This window comes from Neophocaena asiaeorientalis, unplaced genomic scaffold (assembly GCF_003031525.2).
Source record: "Neophocaena asiaeorientalis asiaeorientalis breed wild unplaced genomic scaffold, Neophocaena_asiaeorientalis_V1.1 scaffold123, whole genome shotgun sequence".
Classification (NCBI taxonomy): Eukaryota; Metazoa; Chordata; class Mammalia; order Artiodactyla; family Phocoenidae; genus Neophocaena; species Neophocaena asiaeorientalis.
Genome location: NW_020173666.1, coordinates 8,728,174 through 8,745,691, shown reverse-complemented (window position 1 = coordinate 8,745,691; position 17,518 = coordinate 8,728,174). Strand labels below are relative to the sequence as shown.

At 38.5% G+C, this 17,518-nt stretch overlaps 2 protein-coding genes across 12 annotated transcripts in view; one reads left to right on the top strand and one right to left on the bottom strand.

Moving 5' to 3' along the window:
- The window catches only part of IPCEF1 (interaction protein for cytohesin exchange factors 1), a 177,545-nt gene that overhangs the window by 95,011 nt on the left and 65,016 nt on the right, over positions 1-17,518 (top strand). For 5 of the 11 annotated variants that reach the window (XM_024748037.1, XM_024748038.1, XM_024748039.1 and 2 more), the window contains 2 exons: positions 3,825-3,864; positions 4,467-4,636. The exons of 1 other annotated variant lie outside the window; for it this stretch is intronic. In XM_024748037.1, coding sequence (XP_024603805.1) covers positions 3,825-3,864; positions 4,467-4,636 — 210 coding nt within the window. Of the gene's footprint in view, positions 1-2,017; positions 2,104-3,824; positions 3,865-4,466; positions 4,637-17,518 lie in introns of all 11 variants that reach the window. 5 more of the 11 variants (XM_024748041.1, XM_024748042.1, XM_024748036.1 and 2 more) reach the window with 2 other exon arrangements.
- Positions 4,496-17,518, bottom strand: part of OPRM1 (opioid receptor mu 1) — a 155,503-nt gene continuing 142,480 nt past the window's right edge. Inside the window, exon 4 of the mRNA XM_024748047.1 lies at positions 4,496-4,534. Within this exon, the coding sequence (XP_024603815.1) occupies positions 4,496-4,534 (39 nt within the window). The remainder of the gene's footprint in view (positions 4,535-17,518) is intronic.

Sequence of the window (17,518 nt, the reverse complement as noted above, 5' to 3'; positions counted from 1 at the left end):
CGGGTATTTATGAAAAGATTCAGAGCAGTGACTGGCCTATGGCAAACATTATATGAGTATAAGCTTTATATATATTTCTTAGCTATCATTGTTTTCAATTACTGTCTATTGTTATTATAAAGTCTCTTATCTGTCTTCATTTTTCACTATTAGAGATTTCCTTTTCATATTCACTTATTAAGTAATATTAAAGTGGTTAGTCTTCTGAAAAAAACTAAGCAAGTTTTTCATGTATTTTTACAGGTAAAATTTTAATATATAAAAGCTTTGAAATTCTCTTTACAAAGTTGAGTTTAATTTGCCAGGAAGGAGGAAAGATGTTTGTGGGGCAAAGGTGTTTGTGGAGAAACATGCCTAATAGCTTTATCAGCTGGAGCTGGCTTGGATCTAAAATATTTAGGAATTGTTGTGGCTTCGTTAAAGTAGTGCTAAAATTGGCAATCTTGAAGTTTTACACCATGGAACTTGGGTAAATGCCACAAATCAAGACTAGCATAACACTATATAATTTTGCTTAATACCAGGACCATTGTGAAGTTTGACGTAATGACAAACCACTTTATGGTGAATTTTAATATATCATGGGGGGTAAATTGTACCTGTAAGAGTTAACAGTTACTATATATATTAGAAGTCAATATAATAATTACCCTGATCTTGGTTGTGAGCACCATCATTCAATATCAGAGGAGGTCCATTTGTATATTTTATACTGGTTCCTTTTTAAGTTTATACAACGTGTGATTTTGAGTGATTAATGACCAAGTGAATTTTTTTAACCACCTTAAAAAGTAAAAGAAAAATAGTCTTTTTCAAAAAAAAAGGAAATATTTATTTAAAAGAGAAAATGTTCTCAAGTTTTAGAACCAAGTTAGGGCAAATTCAGAATTTGGGGTAATTCTTCAGTTTTACCTACAACATGCCAATGGGAAGAAAATTGTGTGAGAAAAATATCTTATTAGGCTTCGGATACTTGTGATTGTTATAATTCCCTATGGAAAAACTGTCTCATAAAATGCACGGCTGCTTGCTTGGCTTTTTGTCACTCACCTAGTGAAATAAACCACATGTAAGATCTTTATGAAACTGGCTAGTTCGTGGGTTCCATTTCCTGTTGTGAGGGGTTAGATGTATCTCAAACTCAGTAAAGTTCTCAAGATTGTTTTCATTCTTTCATGTAAACCAATTTAGGTTTCAAATTCGTATATTTCAAGTGAAACTGAAATTCTCTCTAATTTACCATTTCTATAATATGCAGTTCTGTTTCTGGTTGGGGGGAAACAGTTTGAACAGTTATATAGATTCTACGATAATTTGCCTTAGGAGAAGTACTGTCTGAGGAGGGCTGACTCGATGACTAAACTCCCTGTCCCCCCTTTAAAAAAGTCTGAGTAAAGTCCTCTCCTGTTGGGTGCTCACATTGCTTGAGGTATTGTCCTGCTTAGAGCCCCACTTCTCATCCAGCCCAGGTGCAAGAATCTAGCGTAGACAGAGGCCTGGTTTGGGGCAAAGTTGAGACAGAGCCTACAGTTTGATAGGGGGCTTTCTCTAGAACCAGCCATAAGGTTGGGTGGTAGAGCTGGAGAGCCCTTGCTGCACTGGGAGCCCATAAGCGATGGATGGAGGAGATTCACTGGCTCCCAGTCAGGAGGCTTGGAGTGGGTGATGCTTCCCTTTACAGATCCTACAGCTGTCCTCTCCTACTTCCTCTCTCTCTTCTTATCAGAGCTGCTCTTTTTGTATGAGCTAATGTGATTTACCTTGTTCACATGGGGCCAGAACGTTCTAGGAATGCCTCTGTCTACAACTCCCTTTCCTCCCTATTCCCCTGGTTCTTAGTTTGTCTTGAGTGCTTCCTGGGGTCTCCTGGAGCCCAGATTTTCTAAAAGTGTTCCCACTATCTAAATTGACTTACTCTCTTCTTCACCTTTAGTCCTGGCTCTCAACTAAGTTCTAGCTATCCAAATGGTATACATTATGCAAATAAGATATTTGGGCTAATATATTTTGTTAATAGGTTTTGCTGACCTCAGATAATTGCCTATAGAAAAGACTCCAGGAGACCATTTGAAGGAATGATGGGAATTTTAGACCAAGATGCAGGTCAGTGTGGGAGATATCTTATGAAGCAGAGCTGAGACTAGAACTTGGTCAAAAATGCCTACATTTTAGTTGTGTGTCATGACTCTAGCATGTCTACTCTTGACTAAAATTTAGAGCAATTATTGCATTTGTCATGTCTGTTTTTTGTAAGGATGATTAATTTCTTAAGGAATAAAATTTTCTTCTAACATTTGTAAAATAAAAAGTCGGTATGGGATTTCCCAGGAAATACAATTTAAGCACTTTAACTTCATCATTGTTGCTGAAGGAAATACAAATCCTACCTACCTTGAAAATTACTAGGAAATTTTTATTTATTAGATATGAAGTACTTGTTTATATCTATAATCATGTATTATAGTACATAGTCACATAAAGTATTTTTAGTTTTTAGTGCATTTTCAGGTACAATCTTGTTAAATATTTTTGAGACCTACAGGATTGGAATTATTATAAATATCTTGATTTTACGAATGAAGAAGTTGGTTTCGAGTAATAAATGGATTTTTCCACAAGTAACACAGCTACTACATATGACAGCCGTGAGTTGATTTCAGGCCTCTGGATTTTAAAATCCCATTTTATTTCCGCTCTGTCATATTCCCTCTTCAAACATATCGTAGAGCCATTGTAGCTATTAGATCAATAGTTAGATATGGAGAGTACTAGCCAGGTACATCGAAAATAACATTATAAAATCTTGTAATAAGATTGCATACCAATATTTAGAACTGCTTTTCAATTATGTACAATGTTTTTCAAATTCTCCACTTGTTACCAGAAAAGATTAAGTCAATTAAACTTGACTAAATTCAGTTTAGATATTGTGGAGGAAAAAATGAAACTTCTTTAATCTAAAATGTTTCTGTCTCTGCACACACACACAGAGCCGTTGAAAGCATTTTTTTTGTTTTCTATTTTTGCTGATAGTCTGATGATTTTACATGAATTGTTTAAAATGTATTGTGAAAAGCATGTATTTCAGATTGTCTTTTGTCTGATTTGAATATTTGAAGAGCTAGTATCAAAGAGAAATTGGCAATTAATTTATCTTCCGTAAAACATACGAGAAACATTCAGAGATACTTAAGGCAATATGTAATTTAAATCTAGATGTAAATAAGAATTTCCTGATAAGGAGGGTTGATAGGTACTTAGATCTCACCAAAAGAGGTTGTGGAACTTTTTTTTTCTGGGATGTTTACTTCATGTGGCTTAGATGCAACCCCACGGTATTAGCAGGACCATGAATTTAACAATCTGATGTGAACCTGTAGTATTGTGACATTGCAATGGTTATCTTGCAGGTTTATTTAAATAATTGCTGTTATTTAGAAATGGCACAGAAAGAAGCACAACATAATTTTGTCTTCTCTCACAAAAAATAAAAAGGGAAATATTTTTATTATTTTTAAGAACTTGAGTGAACGGTGTCCTGTCATAACTAAAGCGGTAGTGAGAAAGATGCCTGTGGGTGGAAACAGGAAACATTAGTGATAAATGCTGTTACGTATTTTTTTCAGGTGCAGCTCCATCTCTATTGATTCTAATTAGCACATTTTGTGCCTCAGCTAGTAGCTCCCCTTTAGCTCTGCTTGGAGAGTTTTTTTTTTAGCTTCCATCCTGCTCATACATACTGCCACCTCCTCCCTCTTTCTCTCGTTACAAATGTTACAACACAATCAGAAATTTCCTCTTTTCTTTCCTTCCTGCATTTCCAGCAGGTTCCCTTGCGTCAGAAGCAGAGAAAGAAAACTAAAGGTAATTAGATCTTTTGTTTCTTTATCCCGTTTGTGTGTGTGTGAGAGTCCTTTTTCCTGGATGCCTTCTTTAGGATCTGATTTTTGTCTGTCTTAATGCTAATATCAGAAGGTGGATGGCAGATTAATTTGGGGTTCTTTTGGATCGATTTTAAGAAATGACGGCATGCTGTTCATTTGGATTAATCCCCCGTGGTATGTCAATAGAGCTTAGAAAGACTGGCACTGAGTCGGGGAAGTGGCCGTGTTTCTAGGTGGGCATTAACCCTTTGGCATCTCTTGCATAACTACTGCTATTATTGTTGAAACGAGCTGTGTTAGTGCAGTGATGTGCCTGCCAGACTCATGATTTTCATGTTTTCAGCTTATTCCATTGAAGAATATTCTTAGACTAACACTTGCATGTGAGTCTCACTGTTTCCTTGATCATATCTTGTACCTTCTAAGCACCAAATGAATGGTTAAAAATAAAATCGATAAATTACTTTCTTTTTGCATTTGCTTTGCATAAATCTTGGTACAAAAATCCAACTTCCTGGAGGTAAACAGCGAACACATACATCAGGATACGATGTTACCTACCTTTTCACATAATTGTTGCAGGTTTTTTCACCATGAGTCGGAGGAGGATATCATGTAAAGACCTGGGGCACGCTGACTGCCAAGGGTGGCTATGTAAGAAAAAAGAAAAAGGAACTTTCCTAGGCAACAAATGGAAAAAGTTCTGGGTGGTCCTGAAGGGATCATCACTGTACTGGTACAGCAATCAAATGGTGAGTCCACTGTCTTCCTCCTGTCCCAGGACCCTTTAACAAAGGGTGGGTCAAAGATCATTGTGGAGCAGGTGAACCCCATGGGAAAGATCATTTTTATTTCTGGGACTTGGAACAGGGCAAAGAAACAAATAAGTTCTAGAAACTGTTTCTGTAGGTATGTAGGTTATTCTATTATACTTGATGGAGGAGAAAACCATCCTGCTTGACTAATCTTTGGTTGAAGAGGGGCATCCAAATATATATCCTTATTGAAGGAGGATTTCAGGGCCTATTAACGTTACTCTTCCATGGTAGATGCTAATCATTTCAGGATTTCCTTGGACAACACTTGATATGGGAACTTGACATTGTTAAGATCTCTACTAAAAAAAAGGGACTCAACTTTAAGACCTATTGGGGTGTAAATTGATTCAGTCCACAGGAAGCTATTTTCTTTTCTCCTCCTTTATTATCTTCTTTTCCTCTGACCTTCTCTATTAGGTGGGTTGGTTTTGGAATCGCTAACCTGTGTGCCGGCATTGTGTTGGTGACTGTCATCTCTCGTTCTTTGGCATGTACAGTGAAGGCATTAAACTAATGATGCTTGGACAACACTTGATAAGAAAGCTGCCTCATTTATCCTGTAATAGGCACTTCACTTTTGTGGTCTGCTTTGCAGGCGAGTTTTCTGTTGGAAAGGGCTGCAAATAAAGTTACCGTTAAAATGTGTACTGATCTTTCCTGGCTTGAAGCATTCTGAAAACAACGATATTTGCCGAATACTGAGTAGAGACCTTTCACAAAGGAACTCTCTCCATGAACACCGAGTAGCCATTTGCTGATCTCAGGAGAGCCTGAGTTTCTCTTTGTGGTAGAGTGAAGGTCAGCAATGGATGTCCTTTAATCCATTAAGGGAAAATCATTTAAAAATTGACCACAAGCCAGAAAAATTCTTTTTACGTGATACCATTATTTTAAAATGACTTGTGTATGCCCATCTCTCAAGCAACAGAGCTTTAGGGCAAATAACTTTATAAATGTAAAATAAGTGCCCCGTGTAGTTTGTGGGTGAAATTTTTAGTCGATAAATTTACATTCACTGGCCACTAATCAAAAAGTTGTGTACCCACATAATCCAAGGCACCTGTCCTGTAAGGATTTGATTAAACTGGACCCAAATCCAATTCCAGTGCCCTGGAATAAGCATCCTCCCCTGTGCTTTTCTCTGTACTCCCCCTCCCCCCTCCCGCATCCCCTGTCCCCAAGCTTACAGATTTGGTTTCACCCAAAACATGGAACAAAATTCTTCACTGAGTTTTATAAAAATATATATTTTTGAGCTTTTGGTGAATTTTAACAATTTTATCAAATATTTGGGAGCTTCACAAGAAAGAAACACCTTGCAGAGTATGCAGTCTTCCACTATCTTCTTTTTCTCTCTTTTCTTCTCCCCTCCTGGATACATTTACCAGGAATACCATGGAATAATTTTACCCAAATTAAGGCAAACTGGAGCTGGGGTCTCACCTTCTATCCTAAGGGATTTTTCCTGAACAAATACAGCTTCCTTCTTAGCAAAGGTTAATTAATTATGGTTAATATAACTTTCTCCCTCTCGTTTGTAATATTTTAGGCTCTTGCTTTTGGTTAGTTGTGCAAGTGATAGTTTGCATCTTCTATGAAATGAGAGGGCTTACTGATTTACCTTTTAATAGCTCTCTAGGAATTTTCCAAGGCTGTTGGAAGGATTGGGTGCTGATGGAGCATGACACATCTGTGGGAAGTAACAAAACTCAGATATAAGCATGGCATTAATTTTCTCATTCAGTCACATTATTCTGCACGTATGTTCTGGTACTGCTCCTGTCTTCATAGGATCGAGCCCCCTCGGAACCACACATACTTACAGATTTGGCTTATTTGGCTTCATAAGTTCATCTGGCTTAAGTTTCTCTTAGAAGAGCAATGAATTACCTATTTTAGGCATTAGGAATCTCACGTACTCGAATAGAATTAGATTAGCAACATTGAATGGAGAATAAATTGACTTATTTGGCCACAGAATTATTCTATTAAACTTGTGGTATGTAACAGAAGGACCCTTTCAACTTCCTAATTCTATGACTCTGTGTTACAGAGGAATAATCTCTACACACACCCTGACATCTTAATTACATGTTTGTTTGGGGGAGAAAAGGCTACTCGGTGAATACTTAATTAACGGTCATAGTCCTGCTATCTGTGTGAATATCAACTGTGAAATAATTGCCGAACACATACCCTCAGGCTGAGAATATTTATTTACTTTCTGCCACTCAAGGAATTCAGATTCAACAGAGTAGCTCCCAAGGCACCAATGTCTTATGAACAAACTTCTGTTTCTTCTACCTTCCCTGTTCCCCATGCTTTCTCATATGATAATGGAGCTGATAGCATCACAGCCAGAGCCACCTCTTGTCGAATGCCTACCATATGTCAAGGGAGAGTCGAGGCACCTTTCGTACATACTCTTTTTAACTTCTCCAAAATACCCTCCAAGGTAGCAGTTGTCACCACGTTTAGAAAGTTGGGAAGGCTGAGACTCATAGAACTTGTGTACATTCTTCAAGTGACCCAAGTCCTAAGGGGAGGGGGTACAATAGATCCTCTTTAGCCCCTTTGACTCTTCAGCCCCCGGTTGTTGTCATATGCCGACCTGACCCCATGCGGGGACCAGGATAAATGATGTGGTTCAACTCCCCTATTGTCTGCGTTCAATGGGGTTTGGACAGAACAACTCTATAAGTGAAACGTGGGGGCGTTCTTATGTGCAAGTACAGGTGAGCTCATGGGATCCCTTTGCTTGTCTCTCTTGTTCCCTGACACAACCCGAGGAGACATCATCCTCACCTCTCTCAGCATTTTGTCATTGTTGTTACCTAGTAACTGACACATGGTGTACTGCCTTCTTCCATCACTCTTTGCTGCTTTAAAAAGTACTACGCAGATTTCCTTGAGAAAGGTCAAGTCCAGACACTCATCTACCATTTTTCACACCCCATATTATGTGCATAAAATGTGATGCAGCACACAAGAATTTATGCCATGTCTTACAAAACCATATTCAAGTTGAACAGCCTTAAAAATCCAGGCTGTTTAAAATCCTGGATTGAAATCCACACAGTTGTTTTCCTTTGCCTCTAGTACCAATTCATTTCCTGGCTCCTGGGTGTCTCCTGACCTGTACCTATCTTATTTCCCCAGCTTCCCCACCTCCACCCAAGCTTCAACTACAGAACTGCTTTTAATTCCTTATTAATGTCCTATATGCCGGCTGTCTCTTTAAGCCTTTGCATATGCTGTTTTTCAGCTCAGCAAACTCTTTGCCTTCATGCTGTACAGTCTTTCTCCCACCCAATTCCATCAAGCTTATTCCTCCTCGTAAGTCAAATTTTAGTTTAAATAGCGCATCCTCGAGGTGTTCTTACCTTTCCTCTGACCCAAATTAGGCTGCCTCTTCTTCTCCCATAGCAACCTATACTTATTACACTTATCTTCCTCTTTTGTACATGTTGTTAGACTTGCTGTTTTCCATAATTGGTAATAATCTCTGTAGAGAAAGACCGTAGTATATCTTTAGCGCCTTAGGTAGTGTCTGATACTTCCTAGGCACTCAAGTAATATTTGTTGATTTCATAAATAAATCAGATTTAGGAATCATCAGCATTTACCTTATCCATGGGAATTTTGAGAAATGGGATGGTGAATAAGGACTGCTTTTTAAAAAAATTTTTATTTTCTTTATTTTTATACAGCAGGTTCTTATTAGTCATCCATTTTATACACATCAGTGTATACATGTCAATCCCAATCTTTCAGTTCATCACACTACCACCCCCACCCCTCCACTTTCCCCCCTTGGTGTCCATACGTTTGTTCTCTCCATCTGTGTCTCTATTTCTGCCCTGCAAACTGGTTCATCTGTACCATTTTTCTAGGTTCCACATATACGTGTTAATATACGATATTTGTTTTTCCCTTTCTGACTTATTTCACTCTGTATGACAGTCTCTAGATTCATCTAGTCTCTACAAATGACCCAATTTCGTTCCTTTTTTTGGCTGAGTAATATTCCATTGTATATATATACCACATCTTTACCCATTCGTCTGTCGATGGGCATTTAGGTTGCTTCCATGACCTGGCTATTGTAAATAGCACAGCAGTGAACATTGGGGTGCAAGTGTCTTTTTGAATTATGGTTTTCTCAGGGTATATGCCCAGTAGTGGGATTGCTGGGTCATATGGTAGTTCATTGAATCTGTAAATTGCTTTGGGTAGTATAGTCTTTTTCACAATATTGATTCTTCCAATCTAAGAACATGGTATATCTCTCCATCTGTTGGTACCATTTTTAATTTCTTTCTACAGTATCTTATAGTTTTCTGCATATGGCTCCCTAAACAGGTTTATTCCTAGGTATTTTATTCTTTTTGTTGCAATGGTAAATGGGAGTGTTTTTCATTGTCATTTGTCTCCAGGTATTTTTTTATTTCCTCTTTGATTTCTTCAGTGATCTCTTGGTTATTTAGTAACGTATTGTTTAGCCTCCATGTGTTTTGTACTTTCTTTTCCCTGTAATTGATTTCTAATCTCACAGCATTGTGGTCAGAAAAGATACTTGATATGATTTCAATTTTCTTAAATTTACTGAGGCTTGATTTGTGACCCAAGATAGATCACAATCTTGTGATCAAGATTTGTGATCTATCCTGGAGGATGTTCTGCATGCATTTGAGAAAAAAGTGTAATCTGGTGTTTTTGGATGGAATGTCCTGTAAGTATCAATTAAATGTATCTGGTCTATTGTGTCATTTAAAGCTTGTTTTTCCTTGTTAATTTTTTGTTTGGATGATCTGTCCATTGGTGTAAGTGAGGTGTTAAGGTCCCCCACTATTATTGTGTTACTGTCGATTTCCTCTTTTATAGCTGTTAGCACTTGCCTTATGTATTGAAGTGCTCCTATGTTGGGTGCATATATATTTATAATTGTGATATCTTCTTCTTCAGTTGATCCCTTGATCATTATGTAGTGTCCTTCCTTGTCTCCTGTAACATTCTTTATTTTAAAATCTATTTTATCTGATATGAGTATTGCTACTACAGCTTTCTTTTGATTTCCATTTGCATGGAATATCTTTTTCCATCCCCTCACTTTCAGTCTGAATGTGTCCCTAGGTCTGAAGTGGGTGTCTTTTAGATAGCGTATATATGGATCTTGTTTCTGTATCCATTCAACAAGCCTGTGTCTTTTGGTTGGAGCATTTAATGCATTCACATTTAAGGTAATTATCGATACGTATGTTCCTATGACCATTTTCTTAACTGTTTTGGGTTTGTTTTTGTAGGTCCTTGTCTCCTCTTGTGTTTCCCACTTAGAGAAGTTCCTTTAGCATTTGTTGTAGGACTGGTTTGGTGGTGCTGAATTCTCTTAGCTTTGCTTGTCTGTAAAGCTTTTGATTTCTCCATCGAATCTGAATGAGATCCTTGCAAGTAGAGTAATCTTGGTTGTAGGTTCTTCCCTTTCATCACTTTAAGTATATCATGCCACTCCCTTCTGGCTTGTAGAGTTTCTGCTGAGAAATCAGCTGTTATGGGAGTTCCCTTGTATGTTTTTTGTAGTTTTTCCCTTCCTGCTTTCAATAATTTTTCTTTTTCTTTAATTTTTGCTAATTTGATTACTATGTGTCTCGGCATGTTTCTCCTTGGGTTTATCCTGTATGGCACTCGCTGTGCTTCCTGGACTTGGATGGCTGTTTTCTTTCCCATGTTAGGGAAGTTTTCAACTATAATCTCTTCAAATTTTTTCTCAGACCCTTTGTTTTTCTCTTCTCCTTCTGGGACCCCTGTAATGTGAATGTTGTTGCGTTTAATGTTGTCCCAGAGGTTTCTTAGGCTGTCTTCATTTCCTTTCATTCTCTTTTCTTTATTCTGTTCCGCAGCAGTGAATTCCACCATTCTGTCTTCCAGGTCACGTATCCATTCTTCTCCCTCAGTTATTCTGCTATTGATTCCTTCTAGTGTATTTTTCATTTCAGTTATTGTGTTGTTCATCTCTGTTTGTTTGTTCTTTAATTCTTCTAGGTCTTTGTTAAACATTTCTTGCATCTTCTCAATCTTTGCCTCCATTCTTTTTCTGAGGTTCTGGATCATCTTCACTATCATTATTCTGAATTCTTTTTCTGGAAGCTTGCCTATCTCCACTTCATTTAGTTGTTTTTCTGTGGTTTTATCTTATTCCTTCATCTGGTACATAGCCCTCTGCCTTTTCATCTTGTCTATCTTTCTGTGAATGTGGTTTTTGTTCCACAGGCTACAGGATTGTTCTTGCTTCTGCTGTCTGCCCTCTGGTGGTTGAGGCTATCTAAGAGGCTTGTGCAAGCTTCCTGATGGGAGGGACTGGTGGTGGGTAGAACTGGCTGTTGCTTTGGTGGGCAGAGCTCAGTAAAACTTTAATCCACTTGTCTGCTGATGGGTGGGGCTGGGTTCCCTCCCTGTTGGTTGTTTGGCCTGAGGTGACGCAACACTGGAGCCTACTCAGGCTCTTTGGTGGGGCTAATGGCAGAGTCTCGGAGGGGTCATGCCATGGAGTACTTCCTGGAACTTCTGCTGCCAGTGTCCTTGTCCTCACAGTAACACACATCCACCCTCTGCCTCTGCAGGAGACCCTCCAACACTAGCAGGTAGGTGTGGTTCAGTCTCCTATGGAGTCACTGCTCCTTCCCCTGGGTCCTGATGAGCACACTACTTTGTGTGTGCCCTCCAAGAATGGAATCTCTGCTTCCCGCAGTCCTGTCAAAGTCCTGCAATCAAATCCCGCTAACCTTCAAAGTCTGATTCTCTAGGAATTCCTCCTCCTGTTCCCGGACCCCCAGATTGGAAAGCCTGGCGTGGGGCTCAGAACCTTCACCCCAGTGGGTGGACCTCTGTGGTATAAGTGTTCTCCAGTTTGTGAGTCCCCCACCCGGCAGTTATGGGACTTGACTTCATTGTGATTGTGCCTCTCCTACCGTCTCATTGTGGCTTCTCCTTTGTCTTTGGATGTGAGTATCTTTTTGGTGAGTTCCAGTGTCTTCCTGTCGATGATTGTTCTGCAGTTAGTTGTGATTCTCGTGTTCCTGCAAAGGGAGTGAGAGCACGTCCTTCTACTCCACCATCTTGAACCAATCTCCCCTGTCTCAGAGTCGAATGAAGGAGCTTTCAAATTATATGGAGGGGAAAAAAAAAATCTGTTTTAAAATTATGTGGACTACTTACTGTCTTCCTTCTTCGATCCCTCGTATCACACAGCACAATCCTTGGTATGATTTGCTAAATTCTTGTTAGAGTGAAGGTATCTTATTTTGTTGTTGTTTTTTACATTCAGGCAACAAATGGGTTGGGGATTGTTCCCATTAAGCAGGTGAAGATGATACTTCCAGTTCTCTAGTGAAAGATCATCTTTTCCAGCAAGAGACAGTTATAACCAGTGAGTCTTACAGAAGCTCAAGACATTCTCCCTTTTAAGATCTGAATGCCAGAAGAATCTACCGTAAACTGGGTGGATTAAATAACAGTTTTTTTCCCCTCACAGTTCTGAAGGCTTGGAAGTCCCAGGGTTAGGGTGCCAGCATGGTTGATTCCTAGTGAGGGCTCTCTTCTTGGATTGCAGACAGCCCCTTTGTCTCAGTGCCAGAGAATGCCCCAGGACTGCTTTTGCTGGAAAATAATTTTCCAGCAAAACTATGTCTCTTTTAAAAATAGTCACGTATAGTCATGTCTATTCTTAAAAATACAGGAAAAGGTCCAATTTGAGATTTGATAGAAGGGCTTCACGGTCCCAAATAGGTCCCACACAGCAGTTCCCGTTTTGCTAACATCTTATCAGAGTTTATTTTATTAGATTCTTTCTAGCCATGGCCTCTGGCTGAAGACAAGGGTTCATTCATCCAGATCACCAGGCTGGGGACAGAAACGTTGAAAGAGAGAAAGGTTTCCTGGGGAATTCCCTCCACTCTAGCATTTCACCTGGATTTCAGGCACAGCTGGAGACTGATGTTTGGGATCAATATCTTCTCTCTGGAGAAGGAGAAGCAAAGTTCTGAATTATTGTTTTCCTTCAGGCATGTTGCTATGAAATAGTGACAGTATAGGTCCTTAAGATGTGATTACTTATTTGTTAAAACTATCTCATATCTTTCAGTTTTTAGATTTCCCTCTTTTGCTATAACTTCTTATTTTTCTTTTCTAAGAATTCTTAATTAAAATTTAGCATAGTTCCTTGGGAAATATATTGTGGATTTTATTTATACCCAAGACCAATCATATAGTAAATATTATATATACTATGTTATACAACCCACTTAAAATCAGTGAGGTTCTTAAATATTTCTACTCAAGGAGCGTTTACTCATCTTAGTGGTGTATTTTCTTACTTTATCCAAGAGCACATGTGAGCGATCACAATACATCAAGGGAACAAATGCATTGCCTGAACTATTTAGGCTTTAATTACAAAGCACAGTTTAACATTAGTTACAGATAACAGACATTAAAAGTCTCTTCTTAAGTGAGCCCAGCATGAAAGGTTTATCATCCATCCATCCATTCATCCACCTACCCACCCACCTACATATCCTTCCACCAGTATTTATCGAGGACTTAAAAAGAATTTGGGCTAACTGTTGTAAACGTAGAATTAAAAATAAATGAGAGACTACAATTCTTCTCTCTTAAGAACTTATAAGACTGGTGGAGAGGAAAAGACCTATGTAAGTGACATGATCAAAGAAAAGTTGGTGAAAAATATGGCTCTGAGATTGAGCAATACAGATGAATTCTGGAAATTCCAGGGGTAAGGAAAATATTTTGGGTCGAATGTGAGAGAGTTCTGCCAAGCAACTTTTGTTCCTGGAAGATTCTTTCTCCTTTCTACCTAGGAAGGTGTGTTTTTTCTTTTCTTATCATTTTCCAAAGCTGCATCATTTCCCTGGTCAAAGAGGCCAGCCTTCTTTACTAGATAAACATAATTTTCACCAATCAAAAAACAGTATTCCTGTGGGTTGCAGTGGATGTAGAAAGTCTTCATGGAGAAGATTCTCTTAAGATCAGCCTTGGAAGGCAGTTTTGTTTGTTTGTTTGTTTGTTTGTTTTAAGGATAGAGGGTAGTGTGTGGGCATTCCTGTCTGGGGACTAATGTGAACAAACGAATGAAAATATACATGAGCTGTGCCAACCCATTGTTTTAGGTATTATATTGAATTCTCATAATAACCTGGCAAGATAGATTGTATTATTCCCATTTTTCAAGGGAGTTTAATGAAGCTCAGGGAATTTAAGTAACTTGCTCAAAGTTGCATAAAGAGTATATGACAGGGCTGGGATTAAAAACAAGATCCACCAACACCAAAGCCAGGCCATTTCCTGGGCTGCATGGCTTCTCCATTTAGAGGTGAGCCAGGGCTGGTAAATGGGGTCTCAAATGCACAGGGCAGGAATGTGGATTTGATCCAGTAGGCAGTAGGGAGCCACTGCAGATTCTTGAGTCTGAAGTTGATCTCATGAAATTGGAATGTGAAAATACTAACCAAGCAGTAATAAAGGGGATGTATTGGAGAATAAAGGAGTTTTCCAGAGGGTCAGTTAAGAGATGGTGACAGAATGCAAGTACTGAGACATGAACTCCTAGAGTAGAGGGGAAACTGAAAATTTGGGACACACGACGCAGTATGAAAGGGCAAGGTATGTTGAGCACTTGATATAGGACACAAAACATTTGAAGCTAAAATAAGGATGACTCCAAGTTTTGGAGCCTGGGGAGACTGGGAAAATAATATGAAAATTGAGGAAGGACAAGTTCGTGGCTAAAAATGTGGAGTTCCATTTAGATTCAATGTCATTGACTTTTCTGGTCTATTTTAGCTTTGTACACTCTTTCTTTGGATAAAATTACTAGAAAGCCATGTTCTTTAGTAGTGAAGTAACCATTTATTGATGCCATTTGTGCTATTGCATCAGTGGTTCAAGGGAGCCCTGGGTCTCTTATAGAAAAGGTGAATCACCAACTCTTTATTTCATAAAAACTTTTGGTAAACTGGTGAGGTTTGTGGGTTACTATGTGGTTTAATACATATTATGCAGACTTTTCAGTTCTTTGAGAATTCAACCTGCCTGCCCTAATGTGATTGTCTTTCCCCCTCACCGTCTGAATGATTCCACGTGTCTGCAGGTTCAAGTAACCGGGACTATATCAGATGTTTTTAGTATTTAGCTGTATATGCAGGTCATATGAATTTTGGAGGATCTTAGATTTGGAAGAGATTTTTCTTGGAATTGGTTTTATGAGAATCTCTATAGAAAAAACCTAATCAGTTTTTAGACTAAACTGAATATACCTCTGCAGAAAATGTTACTTGAAAGCCAGAATTTCTCTTTTCATGAGACAACTGTTCTAAAAGTTTCAGTAAATATAGAGCACCTTTTTTTTTTTTCAGCATAAGAAAAATAAGAGATGGGTTAATTCTTCCTTTGAAAGAGACATTTAAGTTTTCTTAATTTTCATTATTAATCACTTAGCATAGATTTTGGGAAAAGTGTCTCAGCAAGTTTAGCATAGGTTGAAAAAAAGATCTGGGACTTCCCTGGTGGTGCAGTGATTAAGAATTCGCCTGCTGATACAGGGGACACGGGTTTGAACCCTGCTCTGGGAAGATCCCACATGCCACAGAGCAACTAAGCCCTTGAGCCACAACTACTGAAGCCCACGCGTCTAGAGCACGTGCTCTGCAACAAGAGAAACCACCACGATGAGAAGCCCGCACACCGCAACGAAGAGTGGCCCCCGCTCGCCACAACTAGAGAAAGCTGGCGCACAACAACTAAGACCCAATGCAGCCAAAAACTAAATAAAATTAATAATTAAAAAAATAGATTAAAGAAAAAGAATCTGTAGGAATTTATAATGCAATCAGAGCTTATTCTTGTTTTCTTTTCCCATTATAATGGGAACACCTGAGGGCGTATTCTTTACCTCTCAGGTTTAAACTGTGTCCGTAGAGCCTAGAACCAGTAGGCACAAGGTAGGCACCAGTCCTTTTTTGAGAAAATTGCTTATTACGTTACTTAATTATCAACTAATTATATAAATCAATTAATCAAAGCATTTTGAACACCTAATATATTCTGAGAGTTCTGCAAAATGAGATGCTTTATGAATTATGGGCTTCTAATGTGTTTGATATCCATATTCATTGTTTCGGCTAACAACCAGCTTCTGTGTGTATCCCGAACAAAATTCCAATATTTAGAAAAGTTTCTTCAGTGAAGACAATTCAAACCAATTAAGTAAAACTGATATACTCTTTGCCAGCCTGTGTTTCTAGAGTTTGTATGGGAAAGGAATATGAGAAAGTGAAATGATGACAGATCCACACAGGGCAAAAGATGTTTCAGCAGCTGTAAGTGAGCAGTTTACTTCAAGATGACCACATGGGTGAAAGGGGTAAATGGGACAGTTTAGGTACCATTTGAAAACCTGAACATAGGAATTATTGAGGACTTTTTGAATTCTGTCACTTCCCTCATAATTTCAGGTGAGTGAAAAGATCTTTAAAATGGATGTTTTTTAAAAATTGGAGTATGGTTGCTTTACACTGCCATGTCAGTTTCTGCTCTACAACAAAGAAAACCATCCATATGTATACATATTCCCTCTTTTTTGGATTTCCTTCCCATTTAGGTCACCACAGAGCACTGAGTACAGTTCCCTGTGCTATACAGTAGGTTTTCATTAGTTATATATTTTATACATAGGGGTGTATATATGTCAATCCCGATCTTCCAATTCATCCCACCTGCCCCCCCACCCCCATTTTCTCCCTTGGTATCCTTATGTTGTTCTCTATATCTGTGTCTCTATTTCTGCTTTGCAAATAAGATCATCTATACCATTTTTCTAGATTCCACATATATGCCTTAATATATGATATTTGTTTTTCTCTTTCTGACTTACTTCACTCTGTATGACAGTCTCTAGGTCCATCCACATCTCTGCAAATGACACAATTTCGTTCCTTTTTTAGGGCTGAGTAATATTCCATTGGATATATGTGTCACATCTTCTTTATCCATTCCTCTGTTGATGGACATTTAGGTTGCTTCCATGCCCTGGATATTGTAAATAGCGCTGCAATGAACATTGAGGTGCATGTATCTTTTTGAATTACGGTTTTCTCTGGGTATGTGTCCCGGAGTTGGATTGCTGGGTCATATGGTAGTTCTATTTTTAGTTTTTTAAGGAACTTCCATACTGTTCTCCATAGTGGCTGTATCAATTTACGTTCTCACCAACAGTGCAAGAGGGTTCCCTTTCCTCCACACCCTCTCCAGCATTTATCATTTGTAGATTTTTTGATGATAGCTATTCTGACCAGTGTGAGGTGATACCTCATTGTAGTATGTTTGGTTTTGGCTTAATTTATTTGTTGTTTATGATGTTATCACCATGTCCTAACATTTATTTTCCTTGGTAGGTTCCAGAATGTATTTCTAAAATAATGGTTCCCCACCCATATCTTTATGACCAGGGCAGTCAATAGCTGAGGCAGGCTTTTTTTTTTTTTATTATTAATAACTTCTTGTTGCTAAATTCACACAGTGTGGGAACAATTGCTTATGTTGCCAATATTATTTTCCTTTCAATTCTTCCCAAACTTTGCAAAAGCAATTGTGAAACACCAAGGCTGTGAAATGTTTCATTTGCTGTCTTGTTCTCATGAGACTGTGGTATGCTCGGGCACTGCTGATTTGGAAGAGGACGCCAGGGTTAATGACATAGGTGGGGCTGTATCAGAGGATAGTCTTCTTAGCTCACAGCAGTGACTG